Here is an 18,629-nt window from a genome sequence, read left to right on the forward strand (position 1 = left end):
AATGTTATCGCTGTGACTTTATTTAAATTAAACTTACAATTAGTTATAAGCATATTTTCTCAGAACAAACTTTGAAATTACATTTAATGCGGTTTTCTCAGAGTCCATTTAAGCTAGTTAACTTTAAGTTCTTGCCCAATGATATAGTTTTAAATGTTTGACACGTTTTTACTTATTTTTATTTCTCTCTTTTTTTATTGCAATTTTTTTTAGTCCAGTATATCGATCCATTTTGATTTCCAGTCTTCATCCTATAAGATACTTTGTATAAGGAGATAGACGTGCAATACATTTTCTGCTAGCCCTCAGATAACACTGTGAATAAATATATTTTTAGTGATAGAAACGTATAGAACATAATAGTGAAAATAAACTTTTTCGAAAATCTCATGGAGTACAAAATGGAAGTCATTAGATAACGATTACTTTTGTATCGAAATACTAATTTTCATCATTTTCACGAAAAAATATTCTGAAAATAAACATTAGTTACATTAAGTTTCAACTGCAGTTATTTAAGGACCTGAGAAAGTTGTTCTAAATTCCAAATATTTCTTACAGTATTTCCGCCGAACACTTTTTTAACCTACGTAGGAATACACTATTTATATTTCAAATGGTTATGAAAAAATTAAATCAAGAATAATTTGAGTCATTAAAATGCAATAAAAAATGGTTTAAATAATGATTATTAATGCAATAAAGAGTTCTTTCTCCTAATATCCTTCACCAGTTTAGTGAAATAGTTTAATACGGAATTATTGGTAGCAAATATTTAAATTTTAGAACTGCTACTGTAATTAACGTGCTAGCAAAAGATAAATGTATAATTAATAAGAACTGTTTGGTCATCGAAAATTTAGTTCGTATAAAGGTAATTAAATTGTGAAGGTTTGCTCAGTGAAATTTAAGCTAAAAGTGCGGGTTGTTAGTTACAAAAACAGGGCCGTGTCCAAGGGTAGGGTTTGAGGGGTTAAACCCTTCTCATTGGAGGGAAAAGTAATAAACCAAATGAAGAAAATGTATAGTTGATTTTTATAACTTTAATGTGAAAGTTTGTGTGCAATGTTTAAAAAAAACTCTGAAGTTTTTCTGCAATTCAAGACTGTTAGAGCTTTTTCGACCGGAATGATATTTTGGAAAAACTATGGTGGAAGAACCGCTGAATGATTTTTCAAACAAAGCATTCACTGCATTAATATTGCTCAAGGAGGTTGGGATGAATTCGGTATGAAGATGCATTGGTTGCGTTTGTTAATGTAATTTGCGTCTGGCATTTGCAATAAGCTCTTTCTTGTTTAGTTAATGAAGCATTATTTCAGAATATAAAACCTGATACGGGTATCCCTCGTATAACACGGTTGTTTCGTTCCGTGTTATATCGAAACCTTGTTATACGAGACCATAAAATAAAGTAAATCAAGGAATGTGTACCGTGCTACATCGAAACCGTAAGGTGCAAATTTTATAACAGCTGGAATTTCGGCTCAATAGAACATACAAACGAAAACTGGCAACCAGAACATGCAAAGACCCACTGATTTAAAAATAAGAATTCTTATAAACGACAAAACTTAATTATTTTACATACCTCAAATTAAAATTGTTATGCACCACATGAAAAAACTTTATCAATTTTCTTTACTAAGAACAAGACGCATTCTATTAGAAAAAAAATCTGAGCTTTTCTATAGCAATAAAGTTCGTCTGAGCAACAACAACAAAATAAAATATAAAATAAAATAAATGAGAATTATTATATATATATATATATATATATATATATATATATATATATATATATATATATATATATATATATATATATATATATATATTATTTCATATTTTGTTTCGACTACATGTTTTATTTATCGTTTGCCAAATTTTGCTTACGTTTAATCCTAATGTTATTTTCTTACAATGAATTGGAAAAAAAACAATAATCATCTTTTTACTTTTAGAACACTGATGAGAAAAATAAAGTATGTATTTAAAGGTTAAAAGATAGTGTTACACGGGGAAACCAAACTTTTGAGCCCAAGACAGATAATGTTTCGTAAAAGTTTCATAAAACCAAAAAAAAAAAAAACTTATTGCAGTTGTTATCATATATTTTTTAAGTATATTGAACAAAAATGAAATTCCTTCTTTTAAAATTCGTGTTAAAACCGAGTAATTATAAATTAAAGTTAAGTACTGTGTAATATCGAAACCGTGTTATAATAATCGCAAATTTGGTACCGTGTTATACGAGGGAAGCCTGTATACATTCTACATTTTAAAAGAATTTGTGGACAGTTTTTAATAGTTATTGCAATATACCGCTTAGTAAACAGATTTGATTAAAAAGAAACAAACAAGGTTTGATTAAAATGAAGATGTAAAATCAGGGATGTGCACAGAAATTAAAGGCCCGTCACAAATGACTTTTCTGGGCCCCCTCCCTATTGTTTACCCGTATATTTCACCCTCAGTTTTAAAAATATTGGGCCCCCTTCTGGCTCTGACCCGAGCCAACAGGTGTCCCTTCTCCCTCCCCCCCCCCCGGCAACGCCCCTGTGTAAAATGAAGGAATAGTGCTGTTTCTTGTGCAGCCAGAATTCTTCTTTTGAGTTGTTACAGCAGTCCTTACAGGTCTATAAATGCCATACTGGGATCGGAAATTTAATGTAAAACTGAAGTTATTCAGAGACTGAACTCTCCGCCTCCCTCCCCCTTCGGATAAGGATGTGGAAGCTTAAAAACTCTTCCCTTTATGAAAATCTGGACACGGGCCTGTACGAAAATGTCGATGCATAATTGATAACTATCTTATGATGCGTGGAATCAACTATCAAAATTTAATGAAGCCTTAGAAATAAGTCATATCATCATTACATCACTATGTTTCTAGACACATCAGTGACACAATCAACATTAAAGAAGATCACTCTTTTGTATCCTATAAATAGGAGTAAATTTTTATGCAATGTTTGCCTATGTTTATAATTATCTATAACTAGATTGAAAATAAATATTAAAAATTCTAAAATGTTTGATAAAATTGCTAACACGTGTTTCGGCATTGCATGGAATCCAGTGCAAGAAAGCTGCGTTGAGTCCAAACCCCCCCCCCTTTTTTTCCCTTCACGTTGCTAGGTTTTGCGTGCCAACGACAGCTTCTCGCTTTTACACATCAGACCTCTTTAGATGGTTGTTAACGTATTTATCTCTCTTTTTTTTAAATTTATATACTAGTTTTTTGAATTGAATATCAAGAACTTATTTGGTTGGGATGGTATATATGGAATGCTTTTTAAAATATATTAAACCGTGAATTTCAGAGGTATCAAATGTAAGGGTACCAATCCGACTAAGAGCGAATAATATTGATAAATTTGGGTGGCATGCAGGTCCTGTGTCGCAAGCTCGAAAGTTATACAGTGCTGCTTTATAGTACATAAGATATGTCCGTTTTATTTTACCAGTGACTTAAAATTCAAAAAAAAAAAAAAATGTTTTTCAATTGGTGCAGTTAATTCGTTTTTTTTCTCTATTATGGATCAAATGTTAGTCTGTTACGCATACGAATTACTTTTACCTTATCTTCACAATATGACACAAAAAATGGTAAGAGCTTCTTTTCCCCTTTTGCATTAAACATATTGCTTTCATTAAGGTTTATCATTTATTTTGTAAGCATTAGGCATAAATATGAATGTATGTTTAAACAATGATAATTTGTGTTTGTAACGGCTACCTTTTGTTGTTTATAGTTAATAATATTAAGTAATTAAGAGAAAATAACTTGCCTTTACCTCATTTCTACTACTAAATACCCTAGCCAAATATTTGTGTTTTGACATTAAAACACTTTTACTAGGGTTTGAAGTTTTTCAGCACTATTTTATCATAAAGTGATGTGAAATTCCTCTAAATACTGAATATAGCCTTTACCGTGTGAGAGAGAGCTAAAGCTACGTTGTGGTTAATCATTTTTTCATCAATCGCTTTCATCTCTTACCTAATTCTTCGATCTTCGTTTACCATTTGATCATCAGTTACATGCTTGAAATCTGGATCATTGATGTCACATTCACCACAATATAATATCTTCATCAACGTTTTTCCCCCAGCAACAAATGTGTTTAAATTCGTCAAATCAGTTATGGAATTTTTCCTTTCTTCCAAAAACTACCAAAGGTTTTTCTATGTTCAAATGAAATTAGTGTTTAGTAAAAAGGGGTGAAAAACTAAACTTACAAGGCAGAAATAAATTTAATCAAAAAGATAGGAATTGAAAAAAAAGGATGGGGTGGAATTTAGGCTCACGTATAACCCTGCTTGCGGCAATATACATATTTGAAATTTTCAAGTATGTAGTGTACACTTTAAAATTGTATTTCATTGCATCAAATATACACTTCAAAATCGATACACTATAAGTTTATTTGAAACTTTAAGAGTAAGAAAGTGAAAAAAAGCCTTTTAAGTATGTAAATTTTTCAATAACTTCTGAATTGCGTAAAACTGCTTCCAAGTGTATGATTTTGTTGTTTTTTTTTTTCTATAGATTTCCTTTCTGGAAGGAATGTCATCATCAAATCAGTGGTGCGTACCAGATGAAGTTCATGATGTTTTATCGGTTGATTTCGATCGGAGTTTGTCTGGGTTGGAGGTTGATCTCTGCACTTCCTCAAGTAATATAAGGTATTGAGATAATACTGAAATCAAATAGGGGATTGTGGGGCAAAGTGAAATGATGAAATATTTGCTTTGTTTTCAGCGCCACCTATCTGGTAGCATTTTAACCATGTAGTGGCTTATGTAGTCTTTTATAGTCAGGAAAAAGTTACCTGTGAAGATTAAAGCGTGTGATAATGCAAGCCATTTTCAAAATTTACGAGTAATACTCATTTTGCAATAAGTCAAAAACTAATTTTGTAACTAAAAAATTAAAAAGTTCTTGTAATTCTCATTTTAAAATTTCAATGAAACTCATTAATATTCGTTGCAGTATTTATTTATTTTTTATTAAACTTATTTTTATTTTAAATGTTTTTTACAATTAGTCAAGTGCATGCGGGGCAAAGTGAATGGGGCGTAATGAAATAGGTTATTCTGCTTGCTTATTCAACTACTTATTAAATCACTTACGAATTCATTTATTTATTAATTTATTAACATTCCTTCTTTTAATAACTCACTTTCTCATTCATTTACTATTTTATTCAATCATTTATTTTTCGACATATAGTATAGAAACGAATAAATGAATAAACTAATTATCTATTCATTTCTTCATTCATTTTTTTATTTACTCATTCATGTTACCAAATTGTTTTTTAAATAACAAATAGAAAATATTTTATTCGAAAAATATTTAATTTTTCACTTTGCCCCATGAAAAAAAAGAGTAAAAAATTTCCACTTTTTTCTGAAGGTGCAAATTTAGTGCCAAAAATTAGCAATATTCTAAAGCAAGTTTTATTTTTAAATACATTGTTCTTTCTTTATATGTAGCGTTATTTTCAAATCAAATTTCCAATTTTTTCGTTTTGAAAAAAAGGAAGTTAACTATTTTACTTTGCCTCACATTCCCTTACTAGGTACTAAAACCAACTTGAGAGTAACTGTATTGGATTTTAAACTTTATCATTTTTAGTGACACAGTGAAGAAATGATAAGGGTCTGATAAGGGATTTATATATTGGATAAATTTAATATAATGCCTGAATCAGTAGTTGTCTCACCTTGTCCTTCATGGAAAATTTAAAATTTGTCGCTTCGCCTCTGGTCATGTTGCTTCTTTTACAATGCAAGCTCTTGGCGAGTAGATGTTCTTTAACCGGGAATAATCTAGATTACTACTATTCTTATCCTGCTATCTTAAATATCTTATCTCTGCTATTATTATATTTTTATTTGCTATCTTAAACAGCTACGCTGTGTAACTATATTAACTACAAAGCGAAAAATAAATAAAACTTCCTCCATTTTTCTTATTCAGTTTCTGCTTCATGGAATATCGTTTATAAATTATTCTATATTGCTTATTGTACGTAATACATGGCTAAATTTCATTGTGCAAATTTACTGTATTGCACTGAATTAATAGTCCCCTTTGTCGACTCTCCACGTAGTAATACCTTTTTCTTACTAATGTAAAAGTGTCGAGCGTTGTTTGTATAAATTAAAGAACCGCTACTGAGCAATCAAGAATGCTTATTTCATTTTGCAGTGGTTTGGCATTAGATCTATTAGCTTTGTAATTGGTAGATAGAGTCTCATGATCCAATCGTGGCAAGGGGATCTTAGGGCGCTTTCCCACTTAACGACACGATAACGACTGAATCGGCCGGTAAATAATGCAACGACAAGTACGTTTATCGTGTCGTCTATTGCATTGTTTTTCCACTACACCGATGCCGTTTCTCCAAACATGTTATTTCCCGGCGCACTTCATTTCGAGACAGCGGAGAGCTCGCACGTGTACCATAATGGCTGCGCAATTTAACTTTTACTATGCTTACCTCCGCAGGAAAAGAAAACTAATAAAGAGACGACACTGGGTGCATGATATTTTAAAGCCAGGTTTATTGAAGGCGATTTAATACACATTTCGGGACCAATGTGTTAGTTCGAAAACATAATCAGAATAGTTTTGTTTCATTCATTTTTTCCAGAGGCTAAAAATAAATAAATTTTAAAAATCTCACGCAATTTAATATAGCGAAGGTGTATTTTTTCCCCCTTAAATATTTGCTTAGAGGAAGCAAAAAAAAAAGTCACCGGGCAGACGGTGCTTCCCCTGGCTACTGTCCTAAGTTTTGCTCTCAGATTCTTTATGCGCAATTTATCACTTTGACGGAAAGGAATGCACAAAAAGTTTTCAAATTCTAAGAAAATAATTTTAAAATGTCTTTTGGGGCTGATGTCAGAAAAAAAGTAGAACAGAGTTCCAGAGATCGGGAGATCTTCTCCTGAAAGTTTTTCGAATTTCAAATTTAAAAAAAAAAAATCAGTTTTGGTAAGGATATGAGGATCGTGGGGGGGGGGCTTTGAGGTCCTATAAACCGCACACGGTCTCCAGAAAATGAAACGAAACAAACGTCTTCAAACGAAAATTTGAGCAAGTTTTTGCAAAAAATAAGAGTCGGGGGGGGGGGGAGGGAGGGAGACTCCGGATTAGTGACGATTGAGAATTGGTAACTGCTATCAGAAGTCTATCATCTGAGAGGAAACTAAATATTCTATTTAAAGAACATTTAGTTTCACAAAATACATAACAGTAAATAGAGCCTCCTGACTATGATGAAAACTGTTACTGAGGACTAGTGATGCAAGAAGAAAAACTTTTGAAGGGGAATATTGTTAAATTTTTTAGGGGATAGATTTTAGTAAGTAATGTTTCCTTTCTCTCTTTTGCTTTCAGGGTATACATTTAGAAATGAGCATTACAAAAGTTAAGTTCAAAAAACTAAAATAAAATTAAACTAACGAAAAATAATTGTTTTGGGGAGTCATAACATTTTGCGAGAAGGAAAATATTCGTGATTTTGCAAACTTAAAGTTTCGCGAATTTTCTATGAACAGTATAAACTCTTACTAGATAAATAAAATTGAAAAATATTGCGAGGCTTCAATTATCGCTATTACGACGGGATCGAAAAAATAAGTGCTTTTACAGCATTTTAAGGTAGCATTTTTTCCCTGGAATGCAACAAACCAGGAAAATGAAAATTTTGAATGAATACTCTCAAAAGTACTGTTCTTACCACACATATTAAAATCTAGTCTTTGTTTTTATTAATATATTTTTTCTTTTTTTCCAAAGTTAATATGGTACGCTCCAATATATGCATTAAAAAGTATGGGGAATTCGTCATCCAGAAATCCAAACAATTCTTCCCACGGATTTTCCCTGTAGTTTTTTTAAAAAAAATACATAATGCTTGTTCCACAGGCAAAGACGTTTTATGAATTCACACAGGACACAGGCATCAAACTTGCGCGCCAACTATCCTTCAAAAAAAAAGTGAACGGACAAGTGGTTACCGAGCCGATGCAAAAGGAATGACGGGTGCGTTCCGACACAAATTGTCCGACAAACGATATCGGCTTAACGGAGACGACACAATCGGCATCGAATCGGTAGGTGGAAAAGTGCGTAGCATATGTTAGTGCATTTTGCTTGCGCCGATATCGGATAATGACAATCGTGCACGATTTATCGTTGCTGTATCGGTAAGTGGGAAAGTGCCTTTAGGTCGTGTTGCGGGGTTGGGATGTAATTTGTTTAAATGAACTTGAAATATTTAAATCAACTAATTTAGAATAAGTCTTTAATTTTTTCTCCTTTAAAACAGTTTTTTTTCCTTTTTTAACATTACAACTTTTTACACGGTAAATTTTAACTTACCACATTTCTCCACAGCATAGATAATTCAATTTTTGACTTTTGCCCATGCCTTTTTTGATGATATCCTGCTATAACTTTTAAAATATTACGATTTATTAGTTTTCATCTGATTTGATACATAGTATAGAAGCAAAAATGGAAACTTGATAAAAATGTACGCAACACTTTAACTTTTAGGAACATGGAGTACAACCACTATACAACATAGAACGTCTAAAAGATAAAAACGACATTTCAAAAGAAATAAAACAAATTTCAAGCCCTGGCTGAAATCATTGATTGCAAAAACTTTAATCAGTCAGAAATGAATTCAATTTCTGTTTTTCATTCAAACGAAATCATTAAGATCTGCTGAAAGTAATTTAGTTTTTGGTGCACGATCGCAAGAGAGTACTCGGCAATGGCCGACTTCTGAGAACTTCTCAGGCGGTAGATTCTCTCATGATCTTTCGCACCTATTATTAATAAAGTCTGTCTGTCAGGAGATGATAAAGCTTGACCACGGAAAGATGGTGGATGACTTATAAACAAATTTATCATTTGTAAAGCTTGACCATGGAGAGATGGCGGATGTCCTTGAAGCAGAACTAGCATTTGTATCATTTGTAGTAGGTTGTTATTATTTTGTAATAGATAGGATCAGTGAGAACATATTTTACTACTCTGTGCTTTCTGGCTGATTCTACCTATTACAAATGATACAAAATGATGCTTTCACTTCAAGGTCTGTTCGTGGTCAAGCTTTAATAGGTTGTTTGTTATTTTGTATTAGATAGGATCAGCGACAATGCGCCTTTTACTATTCTGCGCTTTCTGGCTGATTCTATCATAAATGTTACAAATGATGTTTCCGCTTTAAGGTCATTCGCCTTCTCTCCGTAGTCAAGCTTTACTTGTATACGCCTCGTAACTTTTTTCTTTCTTTTCCGCATTTTTAAAACTCTGTAAGCGCTTTCATCACCAATGAAAAGTGAACATTATACGACATTTTACTCTTTTTATAATCTAAACTACAAAATCTATTAGGTCCTCACGACAGTCGAATAAATCTCCATTTAGCACCATTAGCTCCCCTGCCATTAGTTTCGATTCCCTTTTCGTTACATTTGTTTGCATTCGCTTTCCAATACACTAATTTGGACTAGCTTTCCGTTAGAGTTATACACAGTCGGACCTCGTTGATTCGAACGCGCTAAAAATGAAATACTGCTAAGACAGAGTACAGTTGAGATCCCTTCGCGCTTTTGTTTCTTGTTCATTTAATTTCTGATAAACCGAACCACGGAAAAGACGAATTGATTTTAAAGATCCTTTTGAGTTTGTTTCTATAAGGTTCGGCTGTATTCCATTTCCGAGTTCAATTTGAAAGATAAAACTTCTTTTGAATTCGGTTTTGACACTAACGCCTCGTTATATGATGGTAATCCAAACAAAATAATCAAAAACTGTTTTTATTATGGTACTCTGCCCGCCTCATTCTAAGAAATATACAGTATTACAATGAAGATAACGTGCTTTTGATTCCAGAAGAAAAAATATTTTGATCACAAAAAACTTGATTTCTTGAAAAAACTGAGTCCACTGAACGGTGGATAGTAGTGACTACTCACTCTACCCCAATGAATGTTATCCAATATAACGTCATAAAGTACTGAATTATCATCTTTTTTTTTTAGAAATACAGCTTTTCAAAATTAAATAAGTGAAGTTTTTTATGTTGGTAAAGAAAAGATGGCCCGTTATATAATCCTTATAAACTCATAATGAGTAGTTAGAACAAAATAATTGATTTGTTGCACACTTCTCAAATTACCTGGTTGCGAACTTTTTCCCGATACGGTAATCGTAAGTTGTGTCAATAATGAACACTTGAAATTGAAACACTGATGAATCCAGGAATATTTTGAATAAACGAAATCAAATCTTTCGCATTCATTTACACCTGATAAACGTTGCTTGATGAATGTGTAAATTCATTTGTATATTGATGATTTTAGCATAAAATTTAAACACAAAACTTTAACACAGACATTTTCGTTAGAGGAGAAATATTTTAAAGCTACGAAAAGAAAGCTTCATGCAGCAAATTTTGTTGTTTTTTTAAAACTATTTATTGGAAACCAAACCTAATTTGCTTATTTTAGATATTAAATCCTTTTGAAAAATCTAATAAGATTTTATGGAATGAATAATCTTCGTGATTTTTTATTTCAGAAATTATTTTAGTAGTATCGGGTATATTAGATTCAATTTAATAACATTTAAGATATTTGATGCACTTTTTGGAGCTGTGAATTTTACCCCAGCATTATGTATCTTACGCATTCCACCAGTTTTAGTTCCTTTTATTTCCATTTCTTTTTACGTAAATACAACATAAACAGTACCGTAAGTGACACATAGTGGGGCTCGGATAAGCTTAGCTTTGACCTTGACCTCTTTTTAAGGCAGTCAGTCGAAAATTGAAACGTTATTGGCTCGGATTTGAGTTGGAATACTTTTGCAAAACTACTACAAAAGAATTTAAGCTCAACACAGTATCAACTGTCCCTCTCTACGTATTGCCTCAAAAAGAGGTAAACATTGTCTAGATCATAACTCAACTTAGCAGAGCCACACTATGCATAGAAGGCCATGAAATGAATACCACGAAACGCTTGAATATCTAATTCTTCTAGGGTGTAAGGTATCTCACCTCACCAGCTAAGGGTTAATATAAACTGCTTTATTGCTGCTGGATTTATTTAAATTTGCTAGTATGTAATACCTTTGAAATGAGGTCCACTGTTACCTCAAAACGCTTTACTAAAGCGGTGTTAGGTTATTTTCCCTATGAAACAGACGTTATCATAATAAATTCACCGGCAAACTTGACCACTTAGAAATTCGTTAAAAGATATATATATATATATATATATATATATATATATATATATATATATATATATATATATATTAGGCGCTAGTTCATTGCCCTCTAATCTATCTATAGATTTACCAAAACAACCGTCTTTCTGTTAAGTTCTCTTTGCGCACCCAAACCAGATTACGTCGTATTTATAAGCATCACTTTTCATGTTAGGGAGGCTGTCCATACAATGATGTCCCACTCATTTTCAGCATATTTAACCCCTCTCTCCTTTGTCATAAAGTGTCACATTTCACTTTCCACCCTCCTCTCTCTTTGTCACATTACATTTCATAAATATATTTTTAAATGTTTATATTTCAACCAAAATGCGAGGTATCACTTCTTGTTATTGACCTCCCCTTTTACACCCTTGAAAACTGGACATTATTTGGAGAGGACCCGGTATCTCTTGCGGTCATTCTATTCATCTATAAATATTACTCTTACAGATAGAAGGAATTAAGGCAGGAGTCCTCAATAATTTTCAACCCACGTGCCCTTTTTTGCGTATCATTAATTATGGGTACCCCCAACAAAAACTTAAGTATAGAAGAAAATGTTATATCAGTTAAAGTTTAATTACGTAATGGGATAAAACAATTAGGATAAAACGAAAATATGTTATTTTATTGCGTATGTTATTAAACTTTTTAATCATGAGACAAAATTTAAAACTTTCTAGGAATAACTAGCGAAAACACTGCTTTTTTTTCTTTTGTAACAAAAGTTTTGAACTTTTGGCTCTAGGTTGGTCAAATAAAGCTGTCAACCATCCGCAACAAATACCTTTTTTCTATAATCACTTTATCTCTCTAAGTAAGTTTAACTTGAAAACCCCTCTTCTCGCGAATCATCTCGCTAAAGTTTCATAAAGCCGAGAAAATACGTTTTAACTATGTCCACTTGTTTTTTCTCTCTCTCTGTGTGTTTAGGGGACCCGATAGGAGGTTATAGAAGGTCTCTGTGTCCTCAAAAAAAAATCTCTTATTCAGTATCAAATTTGTGTGATGATTCTGCAAATTTGGGGACATGAACGTCCTTTTCAAGAGATGTACTAAGGTGTGTATAACAATTTTGTCATTCGGCAAAATTTGGAGTTCCATTTGGCAAATAGGGAATTTCCGTCCTCCCAAAAATTTAAGTTCGAGCGTCCCTATGTGTGTGTGTATGTTTTTTTTTTTTTTTTTTTTTTTTTCAATAACAGTTCAGAAGTTAATCAAAGTATTGCAAAGCTTTTGCTTTTCTGTAGGATCACACGATATTAATAAAACTTTGACGCGCAATGGAACTCTAGAAGTATCAACATATCTATGTAGGCTTTTCGGCAGTTAAATGGATAACGGGATACCCTTAACAGATTTTCGCTTAGACCGTGGGGTACACGTACCACCGGTTGAAAACCCCTGAATGAAAGCAATATATTACCTGATATAGCATCGTGCGCAAATTTATCTTCAGTTAGTGGTCGGTTTTTTCTCCCAATTTATGTACAGCATTTTCGGTGTCGGAATGAGTTTTGTTGCTTTCAATCATTTTGTTCAAAATTTTGGACGAAAAGCAGGAAAAATGTTCAACTGTAAGCGGAAAGTAGAGGAACGACGCTCGCTTAAAAGTAGTGGGTCTAGTCAAATTTGCGCAAAAAAAAGAAAATAATCAATATTTTTTGAACGAAATATAACTCTAAAACTTTCAGAATCGCCAATCCAAATTCCGTAGTTAATATATATGTAAAAACTGTTTTGACCCCCCCCCCCCCCCCGCCTCCTCCAAAAAATTTTAGATACTCTAGTGCTACTAATAAAGGAAACCTAATAACTGTAACAATAATGAAACTTTGAACTATGAACAGAGTTCAGTGGCATTATAAAAGATGATGGGAGGGGTGTGTAACCCTATGAAGCACTAAACCTAAATATACAATGATCATAGAGCATTAAAGCTTTCTACGAGACGCAAAATTGTCCTTCGACTTCTTGCACGCTAGACCTTTATCGTCACACATTGAAGATGTTTTTGCTTAAAAAAAAACTGCTTTCGTGTACCATTTTCTACCACTACAATATATTTTCGTGTTTTCTCTGCAGAGCTTTTATTTTATTTATCTATTATGAAATTGCCGGCGACATAAGTTACTTGTCTCGTTAAACAATGACTTTTAATACTCCAAAGGCAATAAATACGCAGAAAAAAGACAAAAATAAAACAAAAACAAATATTATATCATATTCTCAATAAGAAATTACATCATATAATTGATAAGAAATTTTACGGACAGACAAGCACAATAAAGAGATCTTCATCATGGTAGTTCTCGGTAATAAAATATTATTAAAGAAGTAGAACATGGTTTCAGGCAGACGTTGGATACCCTTGAACTACTGCTACGATTTTTACTGCGCAGTAAAATTTAGCATTTAAAACAACTTTCCATTTAATATTGTTGTCTTTCTTTATGCCTAGAAGATGTTGTAAGAATAACGAATACCGTAGCTTAAAACATAAATATTTGTAAGTTTCAATGAAGTTGATCCGAAGCAAATGCGCCCACTAAGTTAGTAAATACAAAAAAATAAGTTTTCTATCAAAGTTTTTTTTTTTTTTCAATTCAAGTCGTTTTGCCATTTAATGTATTCAATTATTAGCTTCTTTTATAGATATTTTATCTTTTGTGTGCATGATACGAACCAGAAGATAGCAAAGAATTATTAATTGAAGTATTAAAGTTGATCCTAATACATATTTATACGCACTAGCGCAGCCTAAGTTTATCTTCTGGTGGGGAAGGAGCATCCAAGCCTTATGTTTAAATTAAAAAAAAAACCTATCAGAAGCTTGCCAGATTTCTGAAGTGTTCAATCGGGACACTGGAATGCCCGTGGCGACTATTCTAAAGGGTACGACGCACCCTTGGCTGTTTTTTAGAGTGTTTTAGATGATAGTTCATTCTCAATGCTATGATTAAATGATGACTAATTATGAACCTACGCCACGGATCATAATAAATGACGCAAGCAGATAAATTTAAACATTTTATTTCTTACATGTACATACATGTAAGAAATAAAATGTTTTAATTACATGTAATTTATAAGGTATTTGAATAAGAAGAAACACTTTGAATGAGGAATAATAATTTTAACAATATTGACATATACTTTTATTGGCTGGGACATATTTTAGAAAGTCGTTTTTGGTTTTGATCTTGAAAAACTCTGACAAGTAAAATTAACATCGATTTGCTCGTGAATGTTACAAATGACAACGTAATTATCCTAAGTAATCCTTCACAGTTAATTATTTTTTGCCTTTTTGGACAGAAATTTATCTTTGACGGGGACTTGAAGTCAACTGGCCGGATTTTGTTTGAGAACCAGGTCGTCTGGGAAACGTACCTGTAAAGATGGGTATAAAGGATTCCGAGGAATTTTGACCCCCTCACTGAGCCTATACGTAAATTCAACAGTTAAAATTATTTTTGCAAGAAACATCGTTTGTTTACCATAAAACATGCAGAACAAAAGTACCGTCAACTTGCTTAAAAAAGTCCCCTTCCCTCTGAACGATACAGAATTGAAAATCAAAAGATTCTAACAAAGTATTATTGCAAATGTCGAGGTGCTTCAAACAAATATCCATTCGTTTATGCGCATTATTCAAATACAGATACATGTAAATTGTGACTAATCGCTAACTTAATATAATAGTTTCCTTTATTAGCTTTTCCCAAATCACCATTTTTCCCCATTCTAATTTTCCTAAAGTATAGAAATACTAAATATAAAGTTTAGAAGTAATTTTTCTTAAAGAAAAGAAAAGTATTGTCTTACTATCTTGTTCCACACATTGAAGGTATACATAAGTTTACATCAGTTTAAATACTTTTTCCAGGAAAAAGAACTTACCCCTTTTTATGTTCCTAATAAAAAGAAGCTTAATTCATTACCCAAGTTTAAAAGAAACATTTCGACATTGTTTAATATTTTCTCCTGGTACAAGAGCGTACTTATCCTTCTTTAGGCCCCTTGAAAAAAGAATAAATTTCTGCCAAGAAATATGAAGGGTATGACGTAAAAAGAGGATGAACTTGCCCCCCCCCCCCCTACTCACCGGAGTAATCACTTCAGCAACCAGTTTTTTACGTGCTGAAATTTTACTCGGGGGCAATTCTGTTTCTCTGCTGGTGTTTACTGTCTAGAAATGTTTAACAACAACCCGTTTTTTATTTATTTATATAGGTTTTTTTATCAAGATAGCGATAAATGAATTGGTTATGGGTAAGGTAGAAAACCGATTTATGAAGAAAACAAGTTTAAAGTTTAAATCGAATTTCTGGCAATACTGAATAGAAAATCCTATGTACCTTAGAAATATGTATGATATGGTTTTAAATAATAAGATTTCATTTTTTTCCACAGCTCATCTGTATTTGCTGTTCCTGAAATCTCGTCGAGAAAAGAAGACACAAAAAACAGGTTTGAATATTTTTTGTTTTATTTATTTTATTTTATTTTATTTTTTTTTAAATTTAAGTTAGCTTTTTCTTTTATAATAAAAATAAATTGCAGCTTTTATAATGCGTGGTATTTTGTCCATTGTATGCCAATACACTGAAAGTGAAAATTTTATTTGCCGTAAAAATAATGAGTTCGTATTTGAAGCGCATTTTTACCATCGCATTCAGAATTGAGGCAGTGAAAAGCAAAGGGATATAAGTGGACATTTTCAAGTTTTGAGTAAAACACGTTTAAAGTTCCGGTCCTACGTAAGCTTTCATTGAAAAGTGTTACGAGAGCATGCTGTATAGCAGCACCCACCAGGGCTACTAGTACTATCTCTTTTCCAAAATAGAGGAGAGCTTCGTCTACCATTTGTACCTCCAAATTTTAAACATGGCACTTGCATCCCTTTGCTTCTCACTGTCTCAATTGGGTTTGTTGATCTACTCCTAACTATTGCAAGAAAAACTTTTTTAAACATGTATTTTTGGGGTTTTAGTGTTGCGTGTGGTAATGTAAGCGTTAAAAAATAACAGGAAATTTACTTTATAGATAAGAAACGCTTGTAACCGTATTTTAGGTTCAAGATGTGAAAATTCACAGAAACATTCACGTCGCTTTTGAATCAGAACTTACCGACTTGAGTCAGAACAAGGTTCTACCGCTTCTGCTTTGGCAGGATTATCGCCATCGAAGGTTGTCATTCTTTTCGAATTGAAACCCATTTTTAAGTTCTAAGTATAATTTTATATTTATATCGCATAATTTAAAAACAAAACCTGAATTAAAATTGAAAAGAGCAGCAATCCGCATTAAAAAAGAAAAAAAGAAAGAAAGAAAAAGTAAATTCAATTTGATTTCATATCTGTACCTCATAGCCAGATTCACGCACGTCCAAAAATTGCGTTGTAGTACCCCCCCCCCCCCCCCCCCGCCTGAACACTCAAAAAAATATATGCAAACATGAAGTTCATACAATTGTAAGAAATAGATTTAAATTTATGCGGTAAATCGAAAATTACATTAAAAGACAAGTAAAATTATGAACGCATTTTATAATACTGCCCTCGCAATAATTTTCATTCTGTAATCAATTTTCTTTAAAAGTCGATAAATTAAGCACTTTAAGATTTTTTAGGAAAATTTATCAGAATTGCAAAATTATTTATTTTTTTTATAAACTGACTATTTTGAGTTTCATCCCCCCCCCCCCCTGAAAGGTATAATCTGGAGTGGACCGTTTCCTCCGTCTCCTCCCGTAATGACGCTTCCGATTAAATTACTTATGATATATCATTTAATTTTTTTGTTCTAAGATATTTAATTAAAGCAAAGTAAGTAAAGCAAAACCAATTTTATTACTTTTTTTGAATGAAATGTTTTTGTAATCTTAGGTAGATATGAAACCTTGTTTTAATTGCAAAAGTAATTGTTAGTGTGGATGTTTTTTTTTTTTTTTTTTTTTGGATTTAAACACTCGTTACTGTACAGAATTCTTCAAATTTATTACATTATCCATCACGAATCGGGGTTGTATAATTAAACTGGAAAATGTGATAAATATTGAATAATTGATCACATTTACTAAGTTTATTGGTAATTGTGTATAATCACCGGTTATTATATATATATATATATATATATATATATATATATATATATATATATATATATATATATATATATATAATAATCTTTACTTCTTCGCAATTACGGAACTTACTTCCTAAGCGTAATAAAATGACAAATATTATATTGAATGTCAATCAACACTCTTCCTTAAAGCAACATAATACATTCTTGCCATAATACCATTCCCCTGGTTTTGAATCTATTATCGTTTTGGTCATGTTTGAGCATCGCAAAAAACAAATCCAAAAGAGATCAGTGAATGTCTAAAGATAAGAATTAGACACTAACACTAGAACCACAGGTTTGATTGTCCCACATAAGGGCGAATCCTTTTGCGAATATGTTGGCTTAAATGTCCGCTGTTTTTGAAACTTAGTGCAATTTTTAAGACAACTTGGGGATGGTAATGGTGAATGAGTGAGCACTTTACATGTGATTATCCAAATATAGCAACTAGAAAAGTTAAATTTTTGTAAGGAAAATTATTTACTAATATTTAACGGATAATTGCTTGTGTTATCCGTCTAATATTAGTAAATAATTTTCTTTTAAGTACTAAAATGATTAGCTACACACATGTTGAATGTTTCATGCTTTTTAAAAAGAATGAATACTGTTTTGTATTAACATATTTTTCCGTGGTTGTGCTTTTTAAACATTTCAAGATCAATAAATTGCTCAATTTTATAGCGAACTCTTTTCTTTTCTACCTACGCATACATAATAAAATGTAGCCTATTGTAGAAACTCCTGTTAAACCAAATATAGGTTCACATTAACAGTTCGACTCCGGGTGCTCATTGTTCTAGTAGCTAGCGACAGCTAGCATCTTCTTGAAGTATGAGTAAAACTGCACCTTAATTTGCACTTTTATCCGTTTTTAGTAAAGTACACATTTTACACTATGAGTAATTAAAAATAGAGTTCACTTTACTCAGATTTGAGATGCCCCCTCCTCCTCCCACCAAAGAACAGTGGCACACGCTTTCCAAACATCACGAATTTTAATTACGTTTTGATTGATAAAAACAATCATATCGATGAATTACTAGATTTTTCCTGTAAGAGTTTGCATCATTTACATATTGAATCTAAATTCAAAGTTCATCATTGTTAAACTTTTATTTCTTTTTGTGCTTGAATCATTTATATCAAGATGTTTAAAGCACGTCAACTCATTCTTTAC

At 32.1% G+C, this 18,629-nt stretch overlaps 1 protein-coding gene across 1 annotated transcript in view; it reads left to right on the forward strand.

Moving 5' to 3' along the window:
* The window catches only part of LOC129219347 (transcription factor CP2-like protein 1), an 84,039-nt gene that overhangs the window by 8,319 nt on the left and 57,091 nt on the right, over positions 1–18,629 (forward strand). The window contains exons 2-3 of the mRNA XM_054853709.1: positions 4,556–4,692; positions 15,731–15,787. Coding sequence (XP_054709684.1) covers positions 4,556–4,692; positions 15,731–15,787 — 194 coding nt within the window. The remainder of the gene's footprint in view (positions 1–4,555; positions 4,693–15,730; positions 15,788–18,629) is intronic.

The sequence above is a fragment of the Uloborus diversus genome, chromosome 3 (assembly GCF_026930045.1).
Source record: "Uloborus diversus isolate 005 chromosome 3, Udiv.v.3.1, whole genome shotgun sequence".
NCBI lineage: Eukaryota > Metazoa > Arthropoda > Arachnida > Araneae > Uloboridae > Uloborus > Uloborus diversus.